This window comes from Triturus cristatus, chromosome 6 (assembly GCF_964204655.1).
Source record: "Triturus cristatus chromosome 6, aTriCri1.1, whole genome shotgun sequence".
Taxonomy (NCBI): domain Eukaryota; kingdom Metazoa; phylum Chordata; class Amphibia; order Caudata; family Salamandridae; genus Triturus; species Triturus cristatus.
The window spans coordinates 930,351,708-930,374,187 of NC_140589.1; the positions used below are offsets into that span (position 1 = coordinate 930,351,708).

The 22,480-nt window shown below is 42.5% G+C and overlaps 1 protein-coding gene across 1 annotated transcript in view; it reads left to right on the top strand.

Annotated features, from left to right (window-relative positions):
- Window positions 1-22,480, top strand: part of HBS1L (HBS1 like translational GTPase) — a 498,888-nt gene that overhangs the window by 355,419 nt on the left and 120,989 nt on the right. Inside the window, exons 7-8 of the mRNA XM_085611611.1 lie at window positions 8,048-8,165; window positions 18,700-18,846. Coding sequence (XP_085467737.1) covers window positions 8,048-8,165; window positions 18,700-18,846 — 265 coding nt within the window. The remainder of the gene's footprint in view (window positions 1-8,047; window positions 8,166-18,699; window positions 18,847-22,480) is intronic.

Sequence of the window (22,480 nt, forward strand, 5' to 3'; positions counted from 1 at the left end):
GGAATAGGAGATAAAATAATGTGTCCCGAGTGGGGCTCGTTCATAGATGGGAATGATATATGCCTCTTCCAGGAAACTTGGGCTAGGGAGGAATACCATTGGAGTGGCTTTGTTTAATTCTCAGTCCCGGCAAGGTGGAGGGGGGAGGGTAGACCGTCTGGGGGCTTAATAATCTGGGTGCGCTCCCACTTGAGTTGTCGAGCCAGGGTTTTGAATACGACATCAGAGGATCTCCAGTGCGTGATTCTAGAATGGCCGAATGACTCCAAGCTTGCTTTGGTCAATGTGTACTCAAGACCTGTGAATATTACATCGGAGTCTGGAACCATCGAAGAGCTCTCTATATTTTTAAATACGATTCCTCAGGGCACTGCCTTTCTGCTAGGGGGTGATTTTAACTGTCATTTTGAGCCGCTTTTGGGTTTGACGGATAGTGGTTTCGTGGAGGAGGACGATTACTGGAAAATTCCCCCAGTAGTGGGCCCTTCACCCAAGTCATGGGCGCCTTTGGCTGTCCAAATTATGGCCCTAACTTTAAAGCATTCAATTAGGGCATGCAATGGCCGCTTAAAATCAGATATCCCCTCTAAGTGCACTTTCAACAAGCCCGGGCAAGAGTCACGCTTGGATTATATATTTGTTGAAAGTTGCGCATGGGATAAGGTCATTGATTTTAGGATAGAAATTAGGGAAGACAGCGACCACAATCCTTTGATCCTAGAATTTCTATCCCCGGGCAACCCCGAAGGCTTATGTAACCCAAATGATGATCTGGATGTCAGGTGTCGCTTATCCAGTAACAGGGGTAGGGTCAGGTGGGAAAAAATAGTCACTCCCGAAATATATAAAAAATTTGGGGATTTAAATCTGGAATTAACTGGTATTTTGGCTGATGTTCTTAATCCCATAGCGCCCAAAGAGAGAAGGAGAGGTAACAGACCTACTTGGTACAATACTGCCTGCAGGAAGTCAAAAACAGAACTTCTCAAGGCCGTGAAGTTTAACAATAATAAGGCGCTAATAAGACAAAAACGATCAGAATATAAGCAGCTAATATACCATGCCAAGATGGAGTGGGACAATGATAATTGGGCTAATTTAACTATTGCACTAAATTCAAAAGACTCCCGGAAGTTTTGGCAAATTGTTAACACGGGGTCGTCTGATCCTTTACCGGCGATAGTACCTAATATTGCTGCTAACGTCTGGGAAGATCACTTCTCCTCCCTCTATGGAGGTGACCATGCTACCAATAATATGGAGCAGGGGCTAGGATTGTTTAATTTCACCACTGATCTACATGAGGACGAGTTTAGGGTAGAAGAGGTCCTTACTATACTATCTAGACTTCCAGCTGGCAAAGCGCCTGGGCTGGATAAACTCCCTGACGACCTCTTCAAACACGAACCTAAGGTTTGGGCCCCTTATCTAACGGCTCTATTTAATGCAATCCAGAGGGGTATGGCGGTACCTAGTACTTGGCTGGGGGCTGAGATAGTCCCAATCTTTAAGAAGGGCTCACCTCTCCTCCCAGCCAATTACAGGCCTATCAGCCTTATTGATGTACCTCAAAAGAATTTTGCAAGGCTGATCTTAGATCGCCTTAGGGACTGGATAGAAGAGTCTTCCATTCTAAGCCCTTACCAGGCTGGGTTTAGGAAGAACGTGTCTACTACGGACCAGATTTTCCGCCTGACCCTGCTATTTTGGAAAATTGTTAAAACTGAGGGTGGCTCGTTATATACTGTCTTTGTGGACCTCCGTGCGGCGTTTGACCTGGTCCCCAGGGTCAAACTATGGTCTGTCCTTTTACAACTGGGCATTCCTGTTCCCCTATTGAACATGATGATTCGACTGCATAGGGGAAATTTCCCACCGGTCAGGTGTGGGAAAAATGGTGCTTTAACATCTAGATTTCCCGTTGACAGGGGAGTCAGACAAGGGTGTGTTTTGGCTCCCACCCTGTTCTGCCTCTATGTCAACGGAGTATTTACACATCTGAATGAGGTCATAAATAGTGATGCCCCCAAGCTCGCTGGATGTCTGGTCCCTGCGATTATGTTCGCAGATGATACCCTACTAATTTCGAAGTCCCCGATGGGCATTCAACGAGTGTTGGATGGTTTTGAGATATTTTTCCTCGAGCGGGGATTAGAAATAAATACTCTCAAAACAAAATATATGATCTTTAATCCACCAGTAACGACACGCCCTAACCCGAGAATAGGGAGAGTTAGCCTAGAAAGGGTCCAGACCTTTGAGTATTTGGGGCTCACCTTAAATGAAACAATGACATGGGTCCCACACCAAATCAAAGCCCAACTTAAACTAGCCCAAGCAGCGGGGGGGAATATAAGACTCCTAAATAAATCATGTGCCAAACCAATTGGCCCACCCCTTGAAATATACAAACTACAGGCAAGGGGGGGGAGTAATCTATGGCGGTGAACTCTGGGGCTCTTATTGCCGTCCAGAGATCACAGTCACAGAAAATAAATTCTTAAGGCAGTTGTTGGCGTCCCCCCCCCCCCCCCCAGTACTCCTTTACTGCCACTGAGACTCGATCTGGGTCTCAGATCTATAGATGAAGAATTGGGTCTCAAACCTATAACATTCTGGCGGAGGATTTGGATTACCCCAGAGCTTCAGGACTAGAGAAAATAACTTTTGGAAGTCCTAGGGCTCCCTAACGCAGGGAAACATCCTTGGCTGAGGTATGTGAAAGAGGAATTGGGGAGAATAGGCCTTACGCTGCTGTGGTCTGACCCGGCGACAGCATGTATTAGTGTTTCACGCAAGCATTTGGCTAATGTATATTACGAAACCAAACTAATTGCCTATGTACAGAAATCCCAAGCTTCCATTCTAACACAAACTTTCCTATTGTTTAAAGATCTTTATCATTTTGAGGATGTTTTAAACGATATCAGACCATATTTTACAAGAAAATTGTATTTGCAGTGGAGATACGGCACCTTACCTATAAGAGCCTTCACGAGTAAATGGTCTCCGCTCTCTCCCAAAAATTGCCCTGGTTGTGATGTCGATCAGGATAACGAACTGCATATACTATTTTTCTGTCCTGCTTACAAAAAGTTCAGAAGGTGCTGGATTGTTCCCGTTTGCAAAAATTTGGGGTTCAAGCACTGTATGCACGCTTATCGAATTTTTAAAACAGACCTAACTTCTGTAATAGTTTTTGCTGTGTCATCATTTTTGGCAGCTATGTGGAGGAAAAGAAGGATTTGTGACAACCTTGCTTGAAATCATATCCTCCCGTCAGTGTCATAGCTGCCATGAAGAGGTCTTTTAAAGTCTAGATTGTATGGAGGTATTTTATAATGCCGTATGGTCTTGTATATTTGCACTAATCTTGTCGATTTTCTTTTTTTAATGCTAACTGTATGTATACTTTTATGACTAATGTCGAAATAAAGATTGATGATGAAATGTAAGCTTGTCCTCTATGTTTAAGCTCTTGAGCTAGTTGCTTTGGAGTAGCCTCTTTATAAAAAATAGATAAACTTGTTCAATGTTTGCAGGTAACTCTGACTGCTGTCTTCTTAAATCTAGAATGTATTTCCTCTTGTCTTGGTGAAAGTGAGTGCTTTCAGTAATCTCTGTATATCAGATATCAGGTTCTTATCAAGATGATAGACATTACCTCTCAGTTACTTCCAGCTGTATCCAGGTGTGTTCAAGAGAGCACTGTCCTCAGCGGTTCCGTCTTCCTATCTCCAATTTCTCGAATTTCTTCAACTAGAGACTATGGGTATACTGGTAAGGAAGTTGCTCACATCATAAAGTATGTAGATCATTGGTCCCACATGGGCATACAAATGCCCCTTTTAAAGCTGAAAGCAGTTTTTCTATTCTTTATTCGTTCTTCTCTGAAGTAACCTTGTCTTGATTCTCATTAAAACGTCATGCCTGATTTTCTACCCAAACACCCAAGGAGGACCTCTATGGTACTGGACAGTTTCCAGCAGCTGCCCCCTGTTGCTGTCCATCTAAAGGGACTTGATTCATATAGAAGCATAAATGGTCAGCAGACTTATTTATGCTCCTGACTAATGAGAACTGAATCCCCATTTATTTTTCCAAATTAGGCATGTCCCAACAGAAGACTTGTATACTAAAAAGAGCAGTTCGTTTTGTAACTTGCACTTCTCTTTTTGAGAATGGGTCAGACCTCATGATGTTATGCTGTGCTAAGAAAATGGTTTGAAAGACATTTTATATGTTTCTTTTCTGTGTTCTTTTTAGGATATTGAGTTTTGTAGAGTAGTTTGTGAAGATAACTGAACCTTTTCAACCGCACTTATGCCTAAATAGTTATGCTATTCTCACTATGCCATTTCATTTTTCAAAAAAACTTAAAGCTTACAAATAAAATTATATTCATAGGACCTGGGCAACTTCCTGTTTTTTATTTAAACGCTGCATTGCCTTCTTTTAAGGAGTACGTTTGGTGTACGAGTATGGTCCATTTATCTTTCCAGTTATGTTCATATAAAGCGTTCTAATGCTCCTTGCTATCAGTGTCTAAAACACAAGTAACGGAAAAGAATATACAAGAGCTTTAAACTCACTCTGGTTTTTTCGCACAGAGAAGGCAGATAGAGCTGGGATACATTCTGTCAAATGTTGTACCACCAGCCCTTATAGCACTACGTTTTTTTGCATGTGGGACTCCAAGGATAAACAAAGGGAGTTGCCACGGTTTGTTGAGATTTTATCACTGACCCCCTCTTTATCTCAGTGTGCAATTCTGGGCAACACTGTCTCTCTCTGCAGCTAAGTAGGCTATTACTAAGAAAACTAAAAGTTTATGATTAATTCTATATCTCATTGTTGTGGACGCATCATCAGATCTTTGGGTTATGAGAGAGAGAGAAAAAAAGTGACACAGCATAACAGGTCAGTATTTTGTTGCATCTGTAGGAAAGTAGGATCTACTTCTATGGTTAACCCCACTTTTTGCCTGGTGCTAAGCTGTATTTTGACTAGTGTGACTGGGATCCTGCTAATCGGGACCCTAGTCTATCTGCTTTCTCCTTAAACTGTTGTGTTCAGTACTTGGGTACATCCCAGATTGGATACTGGGGTACCCTTATAAGTCCCTAGTATATGGTACTAAGGTACCCAGGGCATAGGTACCCCAGAGGTCTCCCATGGACTGAAACATGTATTATGCCACCCATGAGAGACCACTCAAAATGGAACTACAGGTCTGCCATTGCAGCCTGTGTAAGCTGGTGCTAGCAGCCCTTACTAAAGATAAAGATTTTCTATATATAGGGTCACATCACTTAAAACCTATTAAGTCACCCCTATAGCAGGCCTCTGCAATCCTGAAGGCAGGGTGCTTGGTTCTAAGTGAGAGGGTGCCCCTGCACAAGCAGGACACCCCTGCAGCCTACGGAGTCCATTATCGCGGGTTGTCAGAGAAGCAGCTATATACTATATAGAGGGGCACTGCTTAATTACGCGATGACCATCTCGAAAACGGCTGCAACTAATCCTATCATGTTTGATATCAAAACATGTTGGAATCATACCCCCACACCGTAAACTGTGTTGGAGGTATGATTCGAAGCACTGGAATAGCACTCCGCTATTGTAGACTTCAGCAGTATGTCTCCTTGGTCAATTTGCTTTTACAGCAAAATGTTGATTTGCTGCTTTAGCAATAAAGAAGTACTTTATCTCATGTTGTAGATAACCCAGCTGCCACGGGTGGCCTCCTGGCGATAGGGCCATGCCTGTTTTACCACAAATAGTAGCTCATTGATGTGACTCATGTATTGATGTGCTTTTAGTCTGTTGTAAAACATTGGTTGGTCGAATTTCTCTATCTTGCTGCACAATAGTTACATGCCCGAGGTACCTGACCTGAGAAGAATTATCGGTTTGTGTTTGTCACAAAGGTGACACCTTGAGAAAGAGAATTTATGTGGGCAAAACAGGAGGGAATGTATTAAAAACCGAGAGCTGGACGAAGGTATTTTTTAAATATTGATTTGAGGATAATCACTCAAGGGCTATTGACTTGGGCAAAATGAACGGGTTCTTAGGGTGTCACAAAACCAGGTATCCAGCAGCCCGTAGACTAGTAACCTCCAGCAAAGCAAATCTGTTTTTATTAAGTTTGAACATATTTTAGTCCACCCAAGAGGAAATGGTCTTTAAACCAAATCGAAGGTAGGTCTGGTGTCTGGACATACTGGGTGCAGCTTCTCATTCAGCTACATATTCAATGCATATTTGGAGAATTTGATAATAAATAGCACGATCAAGTAAGCAATCAGGAGGTTGGCGTTAAAGTATAGTGTAACGTTAAGCCCTGAGGCACTATGCAGGTCAATTGAGCAAACCGTGATCTCAAAGGGGGTGTGTAACAGCTTGCACTCTCCACTCCATAAAACTGAGCTGGAATCCAATAGTTAATGAAGAATACTGAGCCTGTCCATCAGCTGCTTGTTATCAACCATGCCAAATGCTTAAGTTGCGTCTCTAAGGGTCTTAGTGCCATTTTTTCAAGCACCCATATCAAGTCTAATGTTGTCGAGCAATGCTGGGACTACAGATTCTGTGCCTTTACGGGGCCAGAAGCCATCATCTTACATGCAAACGGCTGCCATAGAGCGTGTCCCTCCCAAAACAATGTCATGGCATTTGATCTGTGTATGTTCTACAAGGGAAAAGTGTGTTGTAAACATATTCATTCCAGAATTTGCTTCTAGTTGTAGATTTCTAGAAACGAAAGAAGTTTAGTACATATGAAAAGAGTGTCTCTCAAACTGTTGATCTCTGTTCTCCTGCAAATGGACTCCTGGTGCCCCAGAGACCATCAAGATGCTTGTGTGCACTTGTCATTCTGTAGAGTGTAAGCAAGACATCTGCAGTTCATAGTAAAAGACCAACATTTGCAGTGCTTATGGTGTTCTCTGACTTTTCTTTATGGTAACAGCACACTTAATTTTTTGCATTCTTACTTATCTGAACACTTGCATCTAAACACAAATCACATATTCCAGTGTCCATTGAGATTCTAAGTCTCTTCAAAAGACTATAGTTTTACCGTTGCCTCCCTTTTCCACTTATAAGGCAGGCCGAATTCCGTTCCATCAACTTGCGTGAAATGTCTGTGCGCAGTAGTCCAAACAAGCGCTGCTTATGACTGCTAAAATTATTGCAGATGCGAGTCACCAAACCAGTTTGTTTTGTACAGAATCTCAGAGGTTTATTTGAGACCGGTCATATTGCATATTTGTCCATTTATGAAAGGCTGGTCACATTTCCCAAACATGGAAGAACCGGTTATGACTTCTTTCAAGATGCCAGCAAACAGTTAAACAAATTATTCTTTGAAACATGTTTCTGGACGTCTCAAGTACGGCTCCTCAATCTTAAGCTACGGTGTTCAATAGTTCCTTTACTTGAAGCACTCACAATATATAGAAGAAATCCTATCAGTGATGAACCTTAAACAGAGAAGGTGTTTATGATCCATATCCCTATATTGAAGCTCAGGCCTCCAAGGCTGGCTACTGAGTCCTCCTCCCTTAGGTGAATCATGAGAGGCCTAATACACATGAGTACCAAAAAGTCAATGTATTACTTTAACAAGTAAGTAGGCATGCAATCTTGCATCCTGCCATTGAACTATCAGACATTTTGGAATTTAGCCCTAAAATAAGAGAATCCCCTAAAAGCAATAGCTGTCCTTTTGAAAGAAAATGATTGATAGTTGCACCAACAAATGCTCAAAATTGTAGTTTTATAGATAACCCTGAGGTAAGCAAGCTCTAAAGATCTCTTGGTAAACTGTAAAAGTTTCACCACTGCTGAGATTTTGTTCATTGGTCCAAAGTGGTCCTCTGAGTTATCGGAAGACACTGTGTGCAAATGATCTTCTGTTAGGGGAATCAGCAGCCGCATACTTCTTTATACTTGCATATATCTTTATTCAGCCACAACACCTTAACTTGAATGGGTAATGTTAAGATGTGTAACAGTGTTTTGCTTTTGTTTTTATGTGAAGGGGTGTCACCATGGATGTGGGAATGACGAAATTTGAAACCAAGACCAAAGTCATTACGTTGATGGATGCACCTGGGCATAAAGACTTCATTCCAAATATGATAACAGGAGCAGCACAGGTTGGTTTGTTCTTTTCTTTCTTCTTGCATGTGTTTAAAGGGTGATGGTGTCATTAATGAACAAGCATACTTCTACGAGCTGGCTTAGCTGTTTAATGCAGTATAGGCACAAAAGTATGTACTATTGTTATATCTATTACTCTTAAGCCCTGACTCTTTCCATTCTCAACGTGTGGGTTTTCTTGTTGTCTAGTGGTGGTCTAGAAAAGTTTTCTGAGGCCTTTTAAAATGAGAACTTGGCACACCAGTATATGTAAATAATATGCCGCACATCCCTGCATATATTTGTGCCCTGGGCTATTTTTCTCACTCATTAATGTGGACTTGACCCTGCTTCTCACTCAACAAATTCTTTGTGTGTCCTTGCCTCAGTTGTTTTGGCTTCTCTCTATGATATTATTCTTGCTGTTATTTCTCTCCTACTCATTTTCCGTCAGATTGACCATCATGTTCTGCAATTTCTCTCCGTTATGCCATTCTCATCGTGTCATCAACATACATAACCTCTGCTTCTCATTTCTGGAGATTAGTGATCCAGTGCATGCCAGTGTTCTGCGCTACAATTGAGATGAGGGCCCTACAGAACCTCCTGATTTGTAGAAAGCGTGCCCTGATATGGAAAAAAAAAAATATAAGTTGGAAAGTAATTAAAGGTTGTTGCCCATCCACCTTTTGTGGAATGTATCAACCTTGCTTTTAGTAAAGTGAAGATATTACCCCCCTCCCCCCCCCCCCGACACCCTTTCTCCCTCGTTGAGCTCGCCTTCGTTGACCATAAGAAAGTGCTGTGAGTAACTCCAGAGAAGGTGAAAGCACCTGACTGGAAAATCAGAAAAGCATCTACCCCAGTATATGATGACTGTCCTGGTCCAAGGTAAGGCAGAGCCAGCGTCTTATTGGGTGTATCCAGTAATAATGGTACTGCGATCTACCTAAAAGGAACCTGAGTAATTATTGTTAATATGGAACGCTGGTTACCCTAGAATTCTGTTGCTTTGCACTTATAATTGCTACACTGATATTGATTAGCGACAGCTATTAACGTTTTTGGAAGCTGCACAATGATTAATTCTTTAAGGGCAGAAATGTTTAATCAAAATGATTAAAACAGATGTCAAAGTTCTCACAATCTCTTGGTGATCATAGAGAAAGTGCTAAAAGTGTAATCTTTATGTATGGGAAATTCAGATAGTCGCTGGAAAACAAAATTAATAGTTACCAAAAATTGGGAAATAAAAGTGAATCCAAATATGCATAATTTCTCCATAATCTAAGTGCACAGATAGACATTTCAATCTAAAGGCAAGATGATGGGTCACCATGAGGACGCAATGAATAACAAGCCTGTTTGCAAACACTATGTAGGGAAAAACAAACACATGCCAAATATCTCTGCGTCAGCTATGGTGTTCTATTCAAGAAAACCTCTTAAATTTAACAACTCTTACTTGTACAGTAGAAAACCAGCACTGCATGTACATCAACTAGTGGAGCACTAGTACCAGATGTGAGAAGAGCAGTCTAAATGTGTCCCAGTGTACTCATCCGAGGAGCTACCTTGGAATGGTGGTAGCATTCTCCTAAACCCCTTCTGTGAGCTGTGTTCTCATCCCCTGCTCTTCGGAGTATATTTCACAAACACCTTGTGATGAACTCTCCATCAGTTCTATGTGAGATAAATTAAATATGCCCCTGTGCATAAATGTGTAGTCACTGAAAACAATTTTCATGCCATTGAAAACCTTGAATGAAAGTCCTAATAACCAGTGTGGTGATGGTCCACAGCCATCATATACTTCTGAAAACAAGGGGGGAGTACCCTTTTTCCACAAATCTGCAAGCTGACTGTATCTGTGCGAAAGTAGACTCTGCAGCAAGGCATGTTCTTGCTAGTCTTCCAAGTTGCTTGGTCCTGCAGTCTAAGTAATCTTCTCTTTGTGACGTGTAGCTGTAGATGCGCATGCTATGCATACTTCTGCCATCTAGTGCTGTGCTCCGACGTGTATAACTTGTTTTTGTTCGATGAATGTCTTTTGAGTCATGAGGTGTAGTGACTCCTCCCTTAGGCAGTATTGTTCATGAACATCGGCTCCATCTTCAGATATTTTTCCTTACTCATCCCACCAGTGGCAGGTCCTCCGGGGAAGTCCTCAAGCTTATCTTTGAATCCTCCAGGGAAGTCCTCAAGCTCATCTTTGAGATCTTTGGTCGACCTCCCTTAGACACATTTGCAGCTCACTTCAACACCAAGTGCAAACAGCTTGCTTCTTATTTGGGCAGTGGGCTCAGTTCTCTAAGGGGCCGCTTGATGTTGAACTGCTGGCGCTGTTTCTGTATGCTTCCCTCACAACCACGCTGATCTCCCCAAGATAAAGGTGAGCTCAAGATATACACTTATCCCAGTGAACCTGGCATCCTCTTTGCCAGGATTGCTTCTGTCTCGTAGTCCCATCTTCTTCAAGGAGAGGATTTTTTTTTGTTCTTTTAAGATGAGAAAGTGTTGCACTACTTGTTAATGTTGCTCAGTTTGAGCACTTTCATCCTCTGGAACTGCCTTTTAATACCCGGACCTCTCCTCCGAGAACCTAGAGGTCCATGCAGCTGCCAGGAAATCCCCCAGCCGAAGCCAGTTTTGTTAGGGGATCGGTGCTTGTGGGAGCATAGGTAAATACGAGACAGATGTAAGTTCGGTGTAGCATGTGGAATGGAACAAGTGAGGTGGTGCTGGGATGAAAGGCTTACCGTGATCAAATAGAAAACCTCATATGGACTCTTCTCGTATTATAAATACAGAGCCTCCAGGAGCTTAGGTATTATTAAACTGTAGGCAGATTTAGGACAGGCGTGAGGGCGAAAGCCCGAGGAGGGTGCCTAAACAGTGAGGAGTGAAGGAGCAAGGCTTACCGTGCAGAGAGCACAATGAAAAGCAATCCTATGGTAGACCGTACAACACAAAACTTGGAAAAAAACCGCACGTCAAAAAACAATGTCATGTAGACTCAGTCAATGGCGTATTAGGTTTGTGTTTGCTATTAGTATAGCGGGGTGCTGAAGAAGCTGTAGGCCCTCACTACCCGGGAGTGCCGTAGGTAAGTTGAAAAAAACAACTTATCCAAAATCATTAAAGGAAAAACCAGCTAATAACGCACACCCATATTGAAAGTACAGTTCGATATCAATCCCTTGTCTTGGGACCAATATATATAATAATAAGACCAGCAATTTCTCTAAGTCCTTCAAGAATCCGGAGTGTTCCAAAGTTCCATATAATGGTTCGCATATATGTCAAATCTTCAGAAACGTATTCTTTTTAATGATTTTCAAACTCATATCCAAATTCGCAACAGCCAACACGTGTTTCGTCCGTACTTAATAAGTACTTTGACTTTCTCAAGGCTAATGGTTGATAAGTCAAATCCTGACTTGAGATAGCGACATCCAGATGAGGTAATGGTTCACTGAGATATATCACAATGATTATACAAAGATGTCGTCAGTTCAAGAACATTCCAGCGTAGATTTACAGTCGTCCATGTTAATAAATCTAGGTCCCAAAGCACTCAAAAGTAACGAGTGGATAATATGTACCGATCTGTGGGGATGAGTCGTAATATATCGAAACGCGCTTGATAACGCTAAAAGGAAGTAGACCGTGGTAGACCGTGTTAGGGTGTCAACTGGCGAATTTTAATAAGGCAGCATTAGAAGGAATTTGGAAGTGAGAAGCCTGTGAAGAAGAAGATAAATTGACCAGTAAGTGGAGTGGTGCAACAAGGAGATGGTCAAACCCGGAATGGTGAAAAACCAGCGCTTACCGTTCGGTGGGGCACGAGAATTATCTAAATAAATTGGCAGACCGCGGCTGTGTGTGTCCACAGATGAAAACCAGCAATGCTGGTAATTAAACGGTGCGGTGGCCTGCGGAAGAAGGAAGAACGCATTAGAGCACTTAGAAAGCTAATGCGGGACGGATACCCCGATAGTGTTGTGCATGGCTTACTGTGAATTAGGGAGGTGTCTGCTGCGACCAGGAGGCTAAGTGAGATGCCTTAGGGCACGAGAATAATCTAAATAAATTGGCAGACCGCGGCTGCGTGTCCACAGATGAAAACCAGCAATGCTGGTAATTAAATGGTGCGGTGACCTGCGGAAGAAGGAAGGACGCATTAGGGCACTCAGAAAGCTAGTGAGAATTAGGGAGGTGTCTGCTGCGACGAGGAGGCTAAGTGAGACACCGTAGTGGTGGGATTAAATGCAATGGAGGGTGTGATCATGTGACAAGTCATATGATCCGTTCAGTGTGTGCTCTGCCGCCAAAGTGAAAGTGATCGCGATCAAGCGTGGCGAGCGATGTGCTTAATGAGCGTGACGAGGAAAGCCATATGGCGCCTCTGCTCATAAGCGCGCACCTGAACTTAAGCTGTAGGCTGGCCATGGTAGCATTTTTTGAGGCCCTTACTAAAAGTCTCGCCAGACCATGGCATGCGCTGTGTCAGGCGAGACCTAAAAAAGGGACAGCGCTAGGCTGTTAAACGACGATAAACCAACCTTAATAGTGATTAGGCTACTTTTTATTTATAAGCTCTCACCCATTTTCAGTGTCTTCCCGCTGACATGTCATCCAAGTCGATTCTCTATCAAATAAAAAAATCTGTGATGTGTGTGGATACTGGCAAGGATGATAATGTCAGATATGATGTATGCATGCTAATGCAGTACAGGCATGCAAGTACCTAACACCTATTGAAGCAGTTTCTGGTCCTCCTCTTAGGTATGTGGTAGGCACACCAGCAAGCTGATAGCAGGAAAAAACCTTTGGACTAAGAGGGACTGCCACCATAAAGCTGATGTACATGCCCCTGGTTTCGGCAGTAGGTATTTTAACCCCTTGAGTTAATTTATCAGCTTAGCTAGTCAAACAAGGAGGGCGGTTTTATGTTACATAATTTAACAATTCTGAAAAAGCAGATGATCTTAAACAAAGTATTCTTTATGATTAATTGTAGCTATTGTTTAAAACACTGGGCTACAATAGCTAGCACCGTCATGTGGTCAAAAATTGCTTGCAAGCGCCAATAACGAGAATTTTGTCAAGCACCATGTCTTAAAATTCTGCATCCTGTGCAATTATAATATGGACTCTTTTTGAGAGATCTATATCCTCTTAAAAACCATGCATTGCTATGGTAAAATTATATATTTTAACCTTTGATCATAAAACGTTATATGCTGAAACCACGGAATACGAGAAAAACAGACTACGGACCTGTCGTGCAGGTGGTCTCTATGATCGGGCAGTAGGTTGACCACCTCACTCTAAGTCATCACAGGCACTGTCTCTTGTCCTGAACTTTTCACCTACATGCCATTGATTTCATATGTGGTAGATTAGTTCAGTGGAAGAAAAACAAGACTACAAAACCAATAATGCACTAGGCTATCACCCAAGTCTAGACCTGTTCACCCTTTTGAGTTGTAAGAATTGTCTGGTCACAGCTGGGGGACAAGTGTTTCCTTTGTGGAATGCATTTCTTGAGCTCAGTGTACAGCTGCTCCCTTTCAGAAAGGCCTCAAAACTCTCCTTTTCTAAGAGCAGACTGAAGCCATCCGACACTAGCACTGGAATACCCATCTGGGTTTTCGCACAGTAGAAAGATGATGCTTATGAGTTCCCTTTCTCGTGAATTCTTTCCTTCTGTCATTAAATGCATTAGTCTTTGTAACAGTAGTCAGGAAGTCGGGGGTAAAAAGCAATCGAGAGCAGTCTAGTTGGAGTTTGCCCGTTCTTCAGCTAAAAGTCAGATCATCATTGTCCTATCGGGTCCTGTTTCCAAGAGTGTTAAATAGCCACTTCTGGTCATTTGTAAGTGGTATTGCTCGGCATCCAGATAGAAAGAGGGAGGGGGGTCCACTTCCTCCAATGACTTATTTTGAATATGTGCCTTCCATGTGGGTTGTTGCTCCTGGTTATTAAATGGGTTATATTTTTCGCCAGCTGCACCTCCTAAGCAAAATGTTTGCCCCTGTGTTTACATTTTGCTTATACACTGCAGATATTTTGGCAGATATCGCTATGAATATAAAATTCCCTTACTATTGTGAAGGAAAGTTAAGGACGCGGAGGAGAGGATTATGCTGATCTTTCATTTATTCCACTCAGTAGCCGTAACAACATGTTTTTTTTATCAAAGACTACAAATCCCATGATTGTTTGCAAACAGTAAGCGAACAACCATAGTCAGTCCCATATAAGCAACATCAAGGAATAGTACTTCCTCCTCCTTCGAGCAAATATCCTGAATCACGCTTTCCAATCAATAGTCTGCTTCTGATCCGATCCTGTACAAAAAACCGAGATACCCTAAGTGCCCATAAGAAAAGGTCCTTAAATATGCAACAATTCTTGGCAGTAGAATTAACTATCCCAAACTTTAATAATGCAACAGCGTTGTCTGGTCAGAAACAGTAGACATCAGAAACTCGTTTACAGGAGATGAGACAAAGCAGCATCGCCAATTTACCTGTTAATCCCTCTCTTGAAAGGTATGTGGTATCCTGCCAGGATTGCAGTAACTGAAGCACTAAAGTGACATCCCATAAGGAAGTATACCTAGGTTGCAGTGGAAAAGACAACCTAATACCCCTCAGGAGTCTTCAAACCATCGGGTGTTCCCTGACCGGAATGCCGTGTATAGGGACGTGACCCTCAGAGATTGCCAATATGCTTGCATTGATAGTGTGGTAGGTCAGACCTCTGTCCACCCGTTTGGACAAGAAGTTGACAATGTGCACTATATACACCCCCACCAGATCCAAACCCTGTCTCCCACACCAGCGTGACCACTGTCTCCTCGCAGAGCTATACCTCTTGACTGTGGAATCTGCCTAGGCTCTTCTGATGAGGGAGGAAGCCCCCCGATGAAAGGCCCAGGACTTCCCAACATCCCCTGTAATCCTCCAACTCATAAGTCGGAATAGCCTCTCATGCACTAGTGGGTGCAAGTTGCCATGTGGATCCGTCAGAGACTAGGAGGAAGTTGGATTGAAGATACCAAACTTGTAATTTCCAAACTGGTGTCACCAAGACCACCTCCACCTTCTGTCTCCTGAGCAAAGCCGCGAGTCTGGCTATCATGAAGAATGGGGGACAAGCATAAACCTGAAATTGACGCAAATCCTGCATGAAGGCATACGTTGTCTCCGCAAGGATATCCGCACACCAGCTGAATAATCGGGGAAACTGATGGTTGAGGCAGGACACACAAAAAGGTCTACTTGACACAGACCCTATCGACTCATCAAGCTCAGAGAAGAGGGGTCCAGCTTCCAGGTGCTATAATACTTAAGGTGTTTGGATTGCCAGTCTGCTGTCTGGTTGAACTTCCCTGGCAGATATTCTGCCGTTACGGACAATTTGTGATCCAGGCAGTATTGCTAGAAATCTCTGGACAAATCCGCCAGCACCTTGGACTTCGTCCCCCCATACAGTTGATGTATCTCCCCCCCGAAATGTTGTCCTTCTTCAACCAGATGACGCATGATACCTTGTTGGCTGCCAGGCTCCGCACTGCAAAGGATCTGGCAAGGAGTTCCAGGCAATTAATATGGAGAGACGTACGGTTCTGACCACTGTCTGCCTGTGGTAGTATCCCCACAGCACGCTTCCCAATACTGATGACTGGCGTTTGACTCTATCACCAGTTCTAGGGCTAATCCGAAGATGGCTCTGCTGTTCCAGGCCTGCATATGCTTGAGCCACCAGCGGAGCTCTGATTGAGTCTTTGGCAAGGGCGAAACCTCCTGAGTATATGTCATGCCCTTCCGCAGGTGGTGCGCTTTCAGTCGTTGAAGGGCCTGATAATGCAATGGATCTGGAAAGATTGCCTGAATTGATTCTGAAAGGACGACCACAATCTGGGCCAGATGGTGAAGGGAAACCCTGTCCCTCGTCAAGGTTCTGCCCAACTCCAGGCGAATCAAGAGCATCTTCTTTTGGGATAATCTGAGGCACTGGCGTACCGTGTCAACCTCGAACCCCAGAAAGGTCATCTGTTGCACCAGTACGAAGTCTGACTTTTGCCTTGTAGACGCGAACTCCCAGCCACAGAGCGCAACTTCGGGAAAACCCCTCCCAGGGCCTCCTTTGCCGCTGAGATGACTCACGAGAATGAGGGCACCGCAGGGCCTGAAACAAAGGCCCAGTCACCGCAGTACGGTGAGAGGAAGGGAGGCTTTAAGGCCTCACGGGGAAAAGCCGTAAGGCGTGTAAATTAAGTCGAGCGTCTAGAAGGAAATGCCTGTAATCGGAACACCCTGCATACACCAAATAAACAATACAGCCCTTAGGCCCAATTAAGCAGCATTAAGGAAAGCATTTATCTGTTTACTGTTCACAAAGACTCATGGGATTTGTAGTCTTTGATTAAAACATGTTGTTAAGGCTGTTGAGCAGAATAAATGAAAGACATGAGCATAATCTGAGCCTCCGGGCTTGACCGGGAATTATGTCCTAAGGAGCCAGATATACAGATCAACCTGAAAGACAAAAGAGAGAGGGCCCCTAGGTAAAAGGAGACCGCCTGAAACACAAACATTGTATAAGACGCTCTACGTTGCTGTGATTCATATTGTCGCTCACAACTAAACCCCCTTTGGATATTCTATCACCCCCCCACTGTGATTTAACAGCCTTACTGTTAGCAATTGTTGTTTACTTTTTATATAAATGTAAGATACTGAGACTATTCCAACTTTAAATATAACTGTATATAAGGAGATCTTGTATTCTTTTTCTAGGATGGTATCTCCAAAGGTGTTCATTTCTTTCTGTTGTTTTTAGGATGTGTTTACTGTTTGTGGTATAAATGTGGTATGCCTGATAGTGTGAGATCAGATGTGATGATTATCTTGGTGTCTTGGTACTGTTGCCTTTATTAAGTTATTTGTTGTATGATATTGATCACCCTGATTTTCTCTTAGTATGTCTAGTTTTATTGCTTTGATATGAATTAAAATAAGAAACGCAAATTTCGTTTATGTCCTGGGATCTAATCTAATGTATACCACCTGACCTAACTTTTTGTACCTTTATTAACTGCAATCTTTGTGATCGGAATTTTTGCTAGGCGCAGGTTTTAGACTTGTTAGAGCAATCTAAAGAGACAAGTTTTTCTCCGTCATTTAAAGTATTTTGCAGACAGGATAATTCTTCTTTGCTAGTATACAGATCAACTTGCCCAGCTCATCCCTCAAGTGTCTGACCTCACTCATTAAACTAATCAAGTTTTGTGCTTGAGTTGGATCAACTCAAAAAGGGACTGGTACCCTAGACAAGCCTCCCACCTGTCTACCGACTGTCTTGACCTGTTCCTAGTAGTGCAATAAAATAACCCCTTTTTTCTTATCTGCCATGTTGGGTGTGTAGAGACCACGCACCTGAGTATTATGATACCCTTTTTTGGTGGACACCCTCCTAGCTTCTTTATTTGCTCCCTGTGAGTGGAGTCATATCCTGTAGCATCAAGTCCTACACAAAGTTCTCAGAGCACCTGAGAACTCTCGAAGTGTCCACTCAATCTTCCTCTTTTTTGTCATCTTGTAAATTTGGAGCAATGGAGGGTCTGTCCATGACCAAGTTTACTGACATCAATATGGCCGCTCATTAAGCTCCAACCAATCATCCCACTGCTCAGGCATTCTCCTCTGCTGCTTTCACCTGAGACACGAGATCCTATGTTTTCAGTGTAGTGTAGTGCTGGCAACATGTGAATTTAAGTCCTCTTACAGTGCTAGAGTATCAAAAAGCAGCTCAACTCAAGCTGGCGCAAAAGCAGCTAAGAATCGAGACAACCTTGCTTAGAACCATGTTCATGTCTCTTCCAAACTTTGATGGGGGGGCGGGGGCTCTCCCTTTACACTAAATGCAGCAGATATGTTGTCTGCAACAAAAATCTAGTACTTTACACACATCAATAGAAGCAATTTGAGATTATAGATGCTGGCAGTCAGAGCTCATTAACGAGGCAGCCATTGTGCTTGCTTGACAAGCTCGTCTAGGATTAAGAGACTTTGTTACCTTACCAGTGTTGTAAGCTTGTACTAAAATTGTCAAAGAAAAGGCAAGGTATCTACCACACCGTACACAAGGAAATAGCACATATACATTCCAGGCTAAGGTCAAACTGTTTTAATATAAATAAGCTGTTATTGTTTGTTTTAGACTCTCGATCAGGTTTAATCACACGTTTTGAAGCACTTAAGGATGTCTTTGTAGTGTGTAAAAGTACGCATATGGTGTTTTTTTTTTGTTTTAGATTAACATATTATGTATAGCTGGTATTTAAAGACTCCTTCAAAGACAATGAAAGTGAATTTGGTTAACGTGATAAACTCGAATAATGGTTTGTATTTTCTCCTACAAAACCGGACTTCTAAGATGACTAATAAAGTTCAGCTTCATGGCAGAAGACATGCAAGCATGCGTTGTCTTTATTTTCTTTTTCCTGATGTTTCAACCTGTAGCTTTTCTTTGTAGGCTGATGTGGCCATTCTGGTGGTGGATGCCAGTAGAGGAGAGTTTGAAGCAGGATTTGAGGCTGGTGGTCAGACACGAGAACATGGATTGCTCGTTCGTTCTCTTGGCGTGACTCAACTAGCAGTTGCAGTGAATAAAATGGATCAGGTAATTTGAAAAAGTAGATATTTCCTCACTCAAACCTGTCAAAGAAGTTTCACATTTTAGAATATTCCAAAATGGCACCTTATCTTTACAGACTACCTATGGGCAAGAAACATGTCTTTGTGTAATGCGCAAGTGTTCCTTAGTCATCGCAAAATTGTGAAAAAATAATGATAAATCTTCAGAACTGTATATTTCAACAAGAAAAAAAGTACATTTTATGGTCTAGCGTCATTAGAAATATTGATTAATATTTATCAATTTAGTGCCGACATAAACTAACTTGCTCACGTAATTCTATAATTTCCTGTTTTCACCATGTTTAAAAATACTGGCTTTTCACGTTTTAAAACTTCATATTCGTCTTCTCAAATTTTCTGTGTTTGGATGACACCTACATGGTATTGATTAAACAAAAAAATATTTGTAGTTTGGGATTTCAAACTGCCTGAGGTATGACTAATGATTTGTTAAGAAGATTTTACATCACTGTATTTGCTAGATACTAAGTTAGCTTCAACTACTTTCAGAAGAGTACATTTGCCTGTGTTGAAAGAATTCACCAGATAGGAGTATCACCTCCACAGCGCATCTAAATATTATGCAGAGTAGGTGAAGGTCATCCCTTTTGAACCAGTGCATAGATCTTATTTATGTTTCAATATATTTCTGTTGGTTTTAGAAGTAGAACACAAATGATCAAGAAAAAAATAACTTTATATGCTCCTCCACTCTAAGACAGCGAACACAAATTGCCGTCCCATTGGAATGGATTTTCCCTTTGTTGATTTGCCCCTCCTTCAAATTTCATTGCACTCTACTTTTTACAAGTCACCAAGGGCCACATGCATCAATGAGAAAACTGGTCGCAAACGGGCAGATTAGCAGAATCTGCCCCTTTGCGACCGGTATTTTTGCATTTGGGATGCATCATCCCAAATGCAAAAATCGCAATTTAAGGAATCTCTAAATAGCGATTCCTTAAATTGCGATTGCATTTAAGGAATCCCAAATTGAGATTCCTTAAATGCAATGCATTAAAGTTAAAAAATTAGCGATTTCGCTAATAGGGGGAGCAAATTACCATGAAGTTGAACTTCATGCTAATTTGCAAAAACTTTGAAAAATGCACTTTTGTGCATTTTTCAAAGTTTCATGTTGCGCACACACATGCCCTAAGAGCATGTGTGTGTGCAACATATGTGCACAGATCAATTTCAGGGGTGCAATAGGGTGTCATTTTGACACCCTTGCACCCTTGAAATTGCATGAGCAATTTGCGAGTACATACTGGTACTCGCAATTTGCTCATGCAATCTCCAATTCATTCCTATGGGCCTGGAGGCCCATAGGAATGAATGGGACGGCATTCCTTAATTGCGACTCGGAATTTGCGAGTCGCATTTGAGGAATTTGTAGGAATCGCTATTTTTATAGCGATTCCTACATGCATAGGCTTTTGCAATTCCTTAATTGCGATTCCTTAAAATTCGCAATTAAGGAATCGCAAAAGTCTTTGTTGATGCATGTGCCAGTAAGTGATTTGACCAGAATCACAGAATGTATGCTTTACTACCAAATAAAACGGCCTGCATGTTTGGGAACATCAGGTGATCAATTGGTCAGTGCTTAAAGGTAGCCAGGGTACATCCTATAGATGTACCCTAGCCAAAGTGGTTTTTCAAACACCATTGTCCGGTTATGGCAATACGGGCGCAATTTCGTTGTTTGTGCTGGGCCCACCTTTAAAAGGTGCGCATGGCCCAAACAATGAAAGTGCGCCGTATGACCATCAGTGCGCTTCCCCCAGGGCAGCCGCGAACACGCGGTGCCTTGGGGGCTGCGCGTTCCAGTGAAATACGGAGCGGCTGCTTGACAGCTGCTCAGTGTTTCACAGTGCAGGTGGCAACCCGCCTGCACGTTGAAAGGGGATTAGAGATCCCCTTGCAGGCAGGTGCAGTTAGTGACTCCACCCGCTTGCAAGGGGATGTCTGGATGGGTCCATGGGACCCACTGTACCACCTGCAGAGGGCTGCTCTCAAGAGGCGCACTGAGGGTGTGCCACCTTTTAAATGGTGCACTGTCACTGTGCCTCCTGAGGGCTTATTTGCCTCTGCGCCCACGTCTGTAATATGGCGCGGGCACACAGGCAAAGGGATTCACTCATTTGCATGGGGCATGCCGCCATGCAAATGAGGGAAAGCCCCCTGCAGATGGCACTGGCGCTTTGAACGCCAGCGCTATGGGTATTACAGAAGGGGCCGCACAAGCGTCTGCAGTCCCTTCTGTAATACCAAAGTGCCTCGGGGGTGCCCAAAGCGGGCGCAAACGCCTGTTATGCCCCCCAGGCCACTTAGTGTAATACGGCATCTGTACTACTCTGGCAGCCACCACCGTCAGCATTCTGCAACTGATTATAAAATTAAATAGAAGAAGAATAAAGTAAATATACATAAAAAGCAAAATATAATATTTAAAACATTAAACCTGCTCTGTAAATGTGAGGGATTTTGGAGTTGGAAGCTAAAAATGTAATTACTATTCATATCATATGTGGTATCAGTGCAAGTAAAGGAAACAGAATGGACAGTTGGTGGCCTCAACTGAAACACTGGTTTGTGAGGGCAAAAAAAAAGCTTACATTAACCACAAAAAAGGCGAAGTGATATGCTAGAGGCCAGAGTATAGCATATCGCTTCATTAGTTACAAATAAAACCACATTTTGAGAAGCTCCAATGTTCCCATTATAATTTCGTTCTTTCCTATATTTTTGGTTTGTAAATAAATAAAATATTTCAGAATTTGTGTACTTGTTCGAGCAATACTTGTTTCTGTAGCTGCGTTGTTTTGAGGTTCAAACCGTAGAATTCGCTTAGGCTGGGGTCCCCAGCTTCCAGTAGTGATCCGTGGGGCTCCCTAGGAGCCAAAAGGTTCCCGCAGGTCTGGGACCTTCGTAGTGTCTCAGTGAAAGGCAGCGGTTATGCGGAGTGCTGTGTCCGAGCCCTTATGCGCATGTGCGCCCGTAGGGTGTCTCGGCAAGAAGCTTAATGGAGGAACGATAGTTAAATGACACAATACACAGAAAGGAAGCAATGTTAATGTATTTGTAATGACTTAGTTAAGTTACGGAAAATCGTATTGGTCGAGGTGCACCTTATGTGATTACTTTGATGAAACTGAAGCGTGGAAATGGGTATCTGCATGTACGCTGATGATAAACTTGAACTATCTCTAATGAAATATAAAGAAATGTGCAGAATCTTTTAATGTTTTTTTTGTTGTTAAAAGATTTCAAAAACCCAATGGCAAGTACAACTTGAATGCAGATACTGGTACCTTTTCCTGGCATGACTTCTTTCCGAATTGCGCTACAAACCTATGATCTGGTGTGTTTTTTAACCAGCTTTTCGTTCGAAGTGACAAATGAATGATCTTTCTACATAAATTATGGTGCATCAAGCTTGCGCTCCACAATTAGTGATTTTTTAGATGGAAATGTATTGATAGTGCGTCACAGTGGCAATCGCCCCAGCAGTTTATGCATCCAATAAGACAACTAATTATATCAGCAGGATGTTGCTGGTCAAAATAACTGAATTTTTATTTATTTTGATTACTCTGTTTTAATTCATTTGT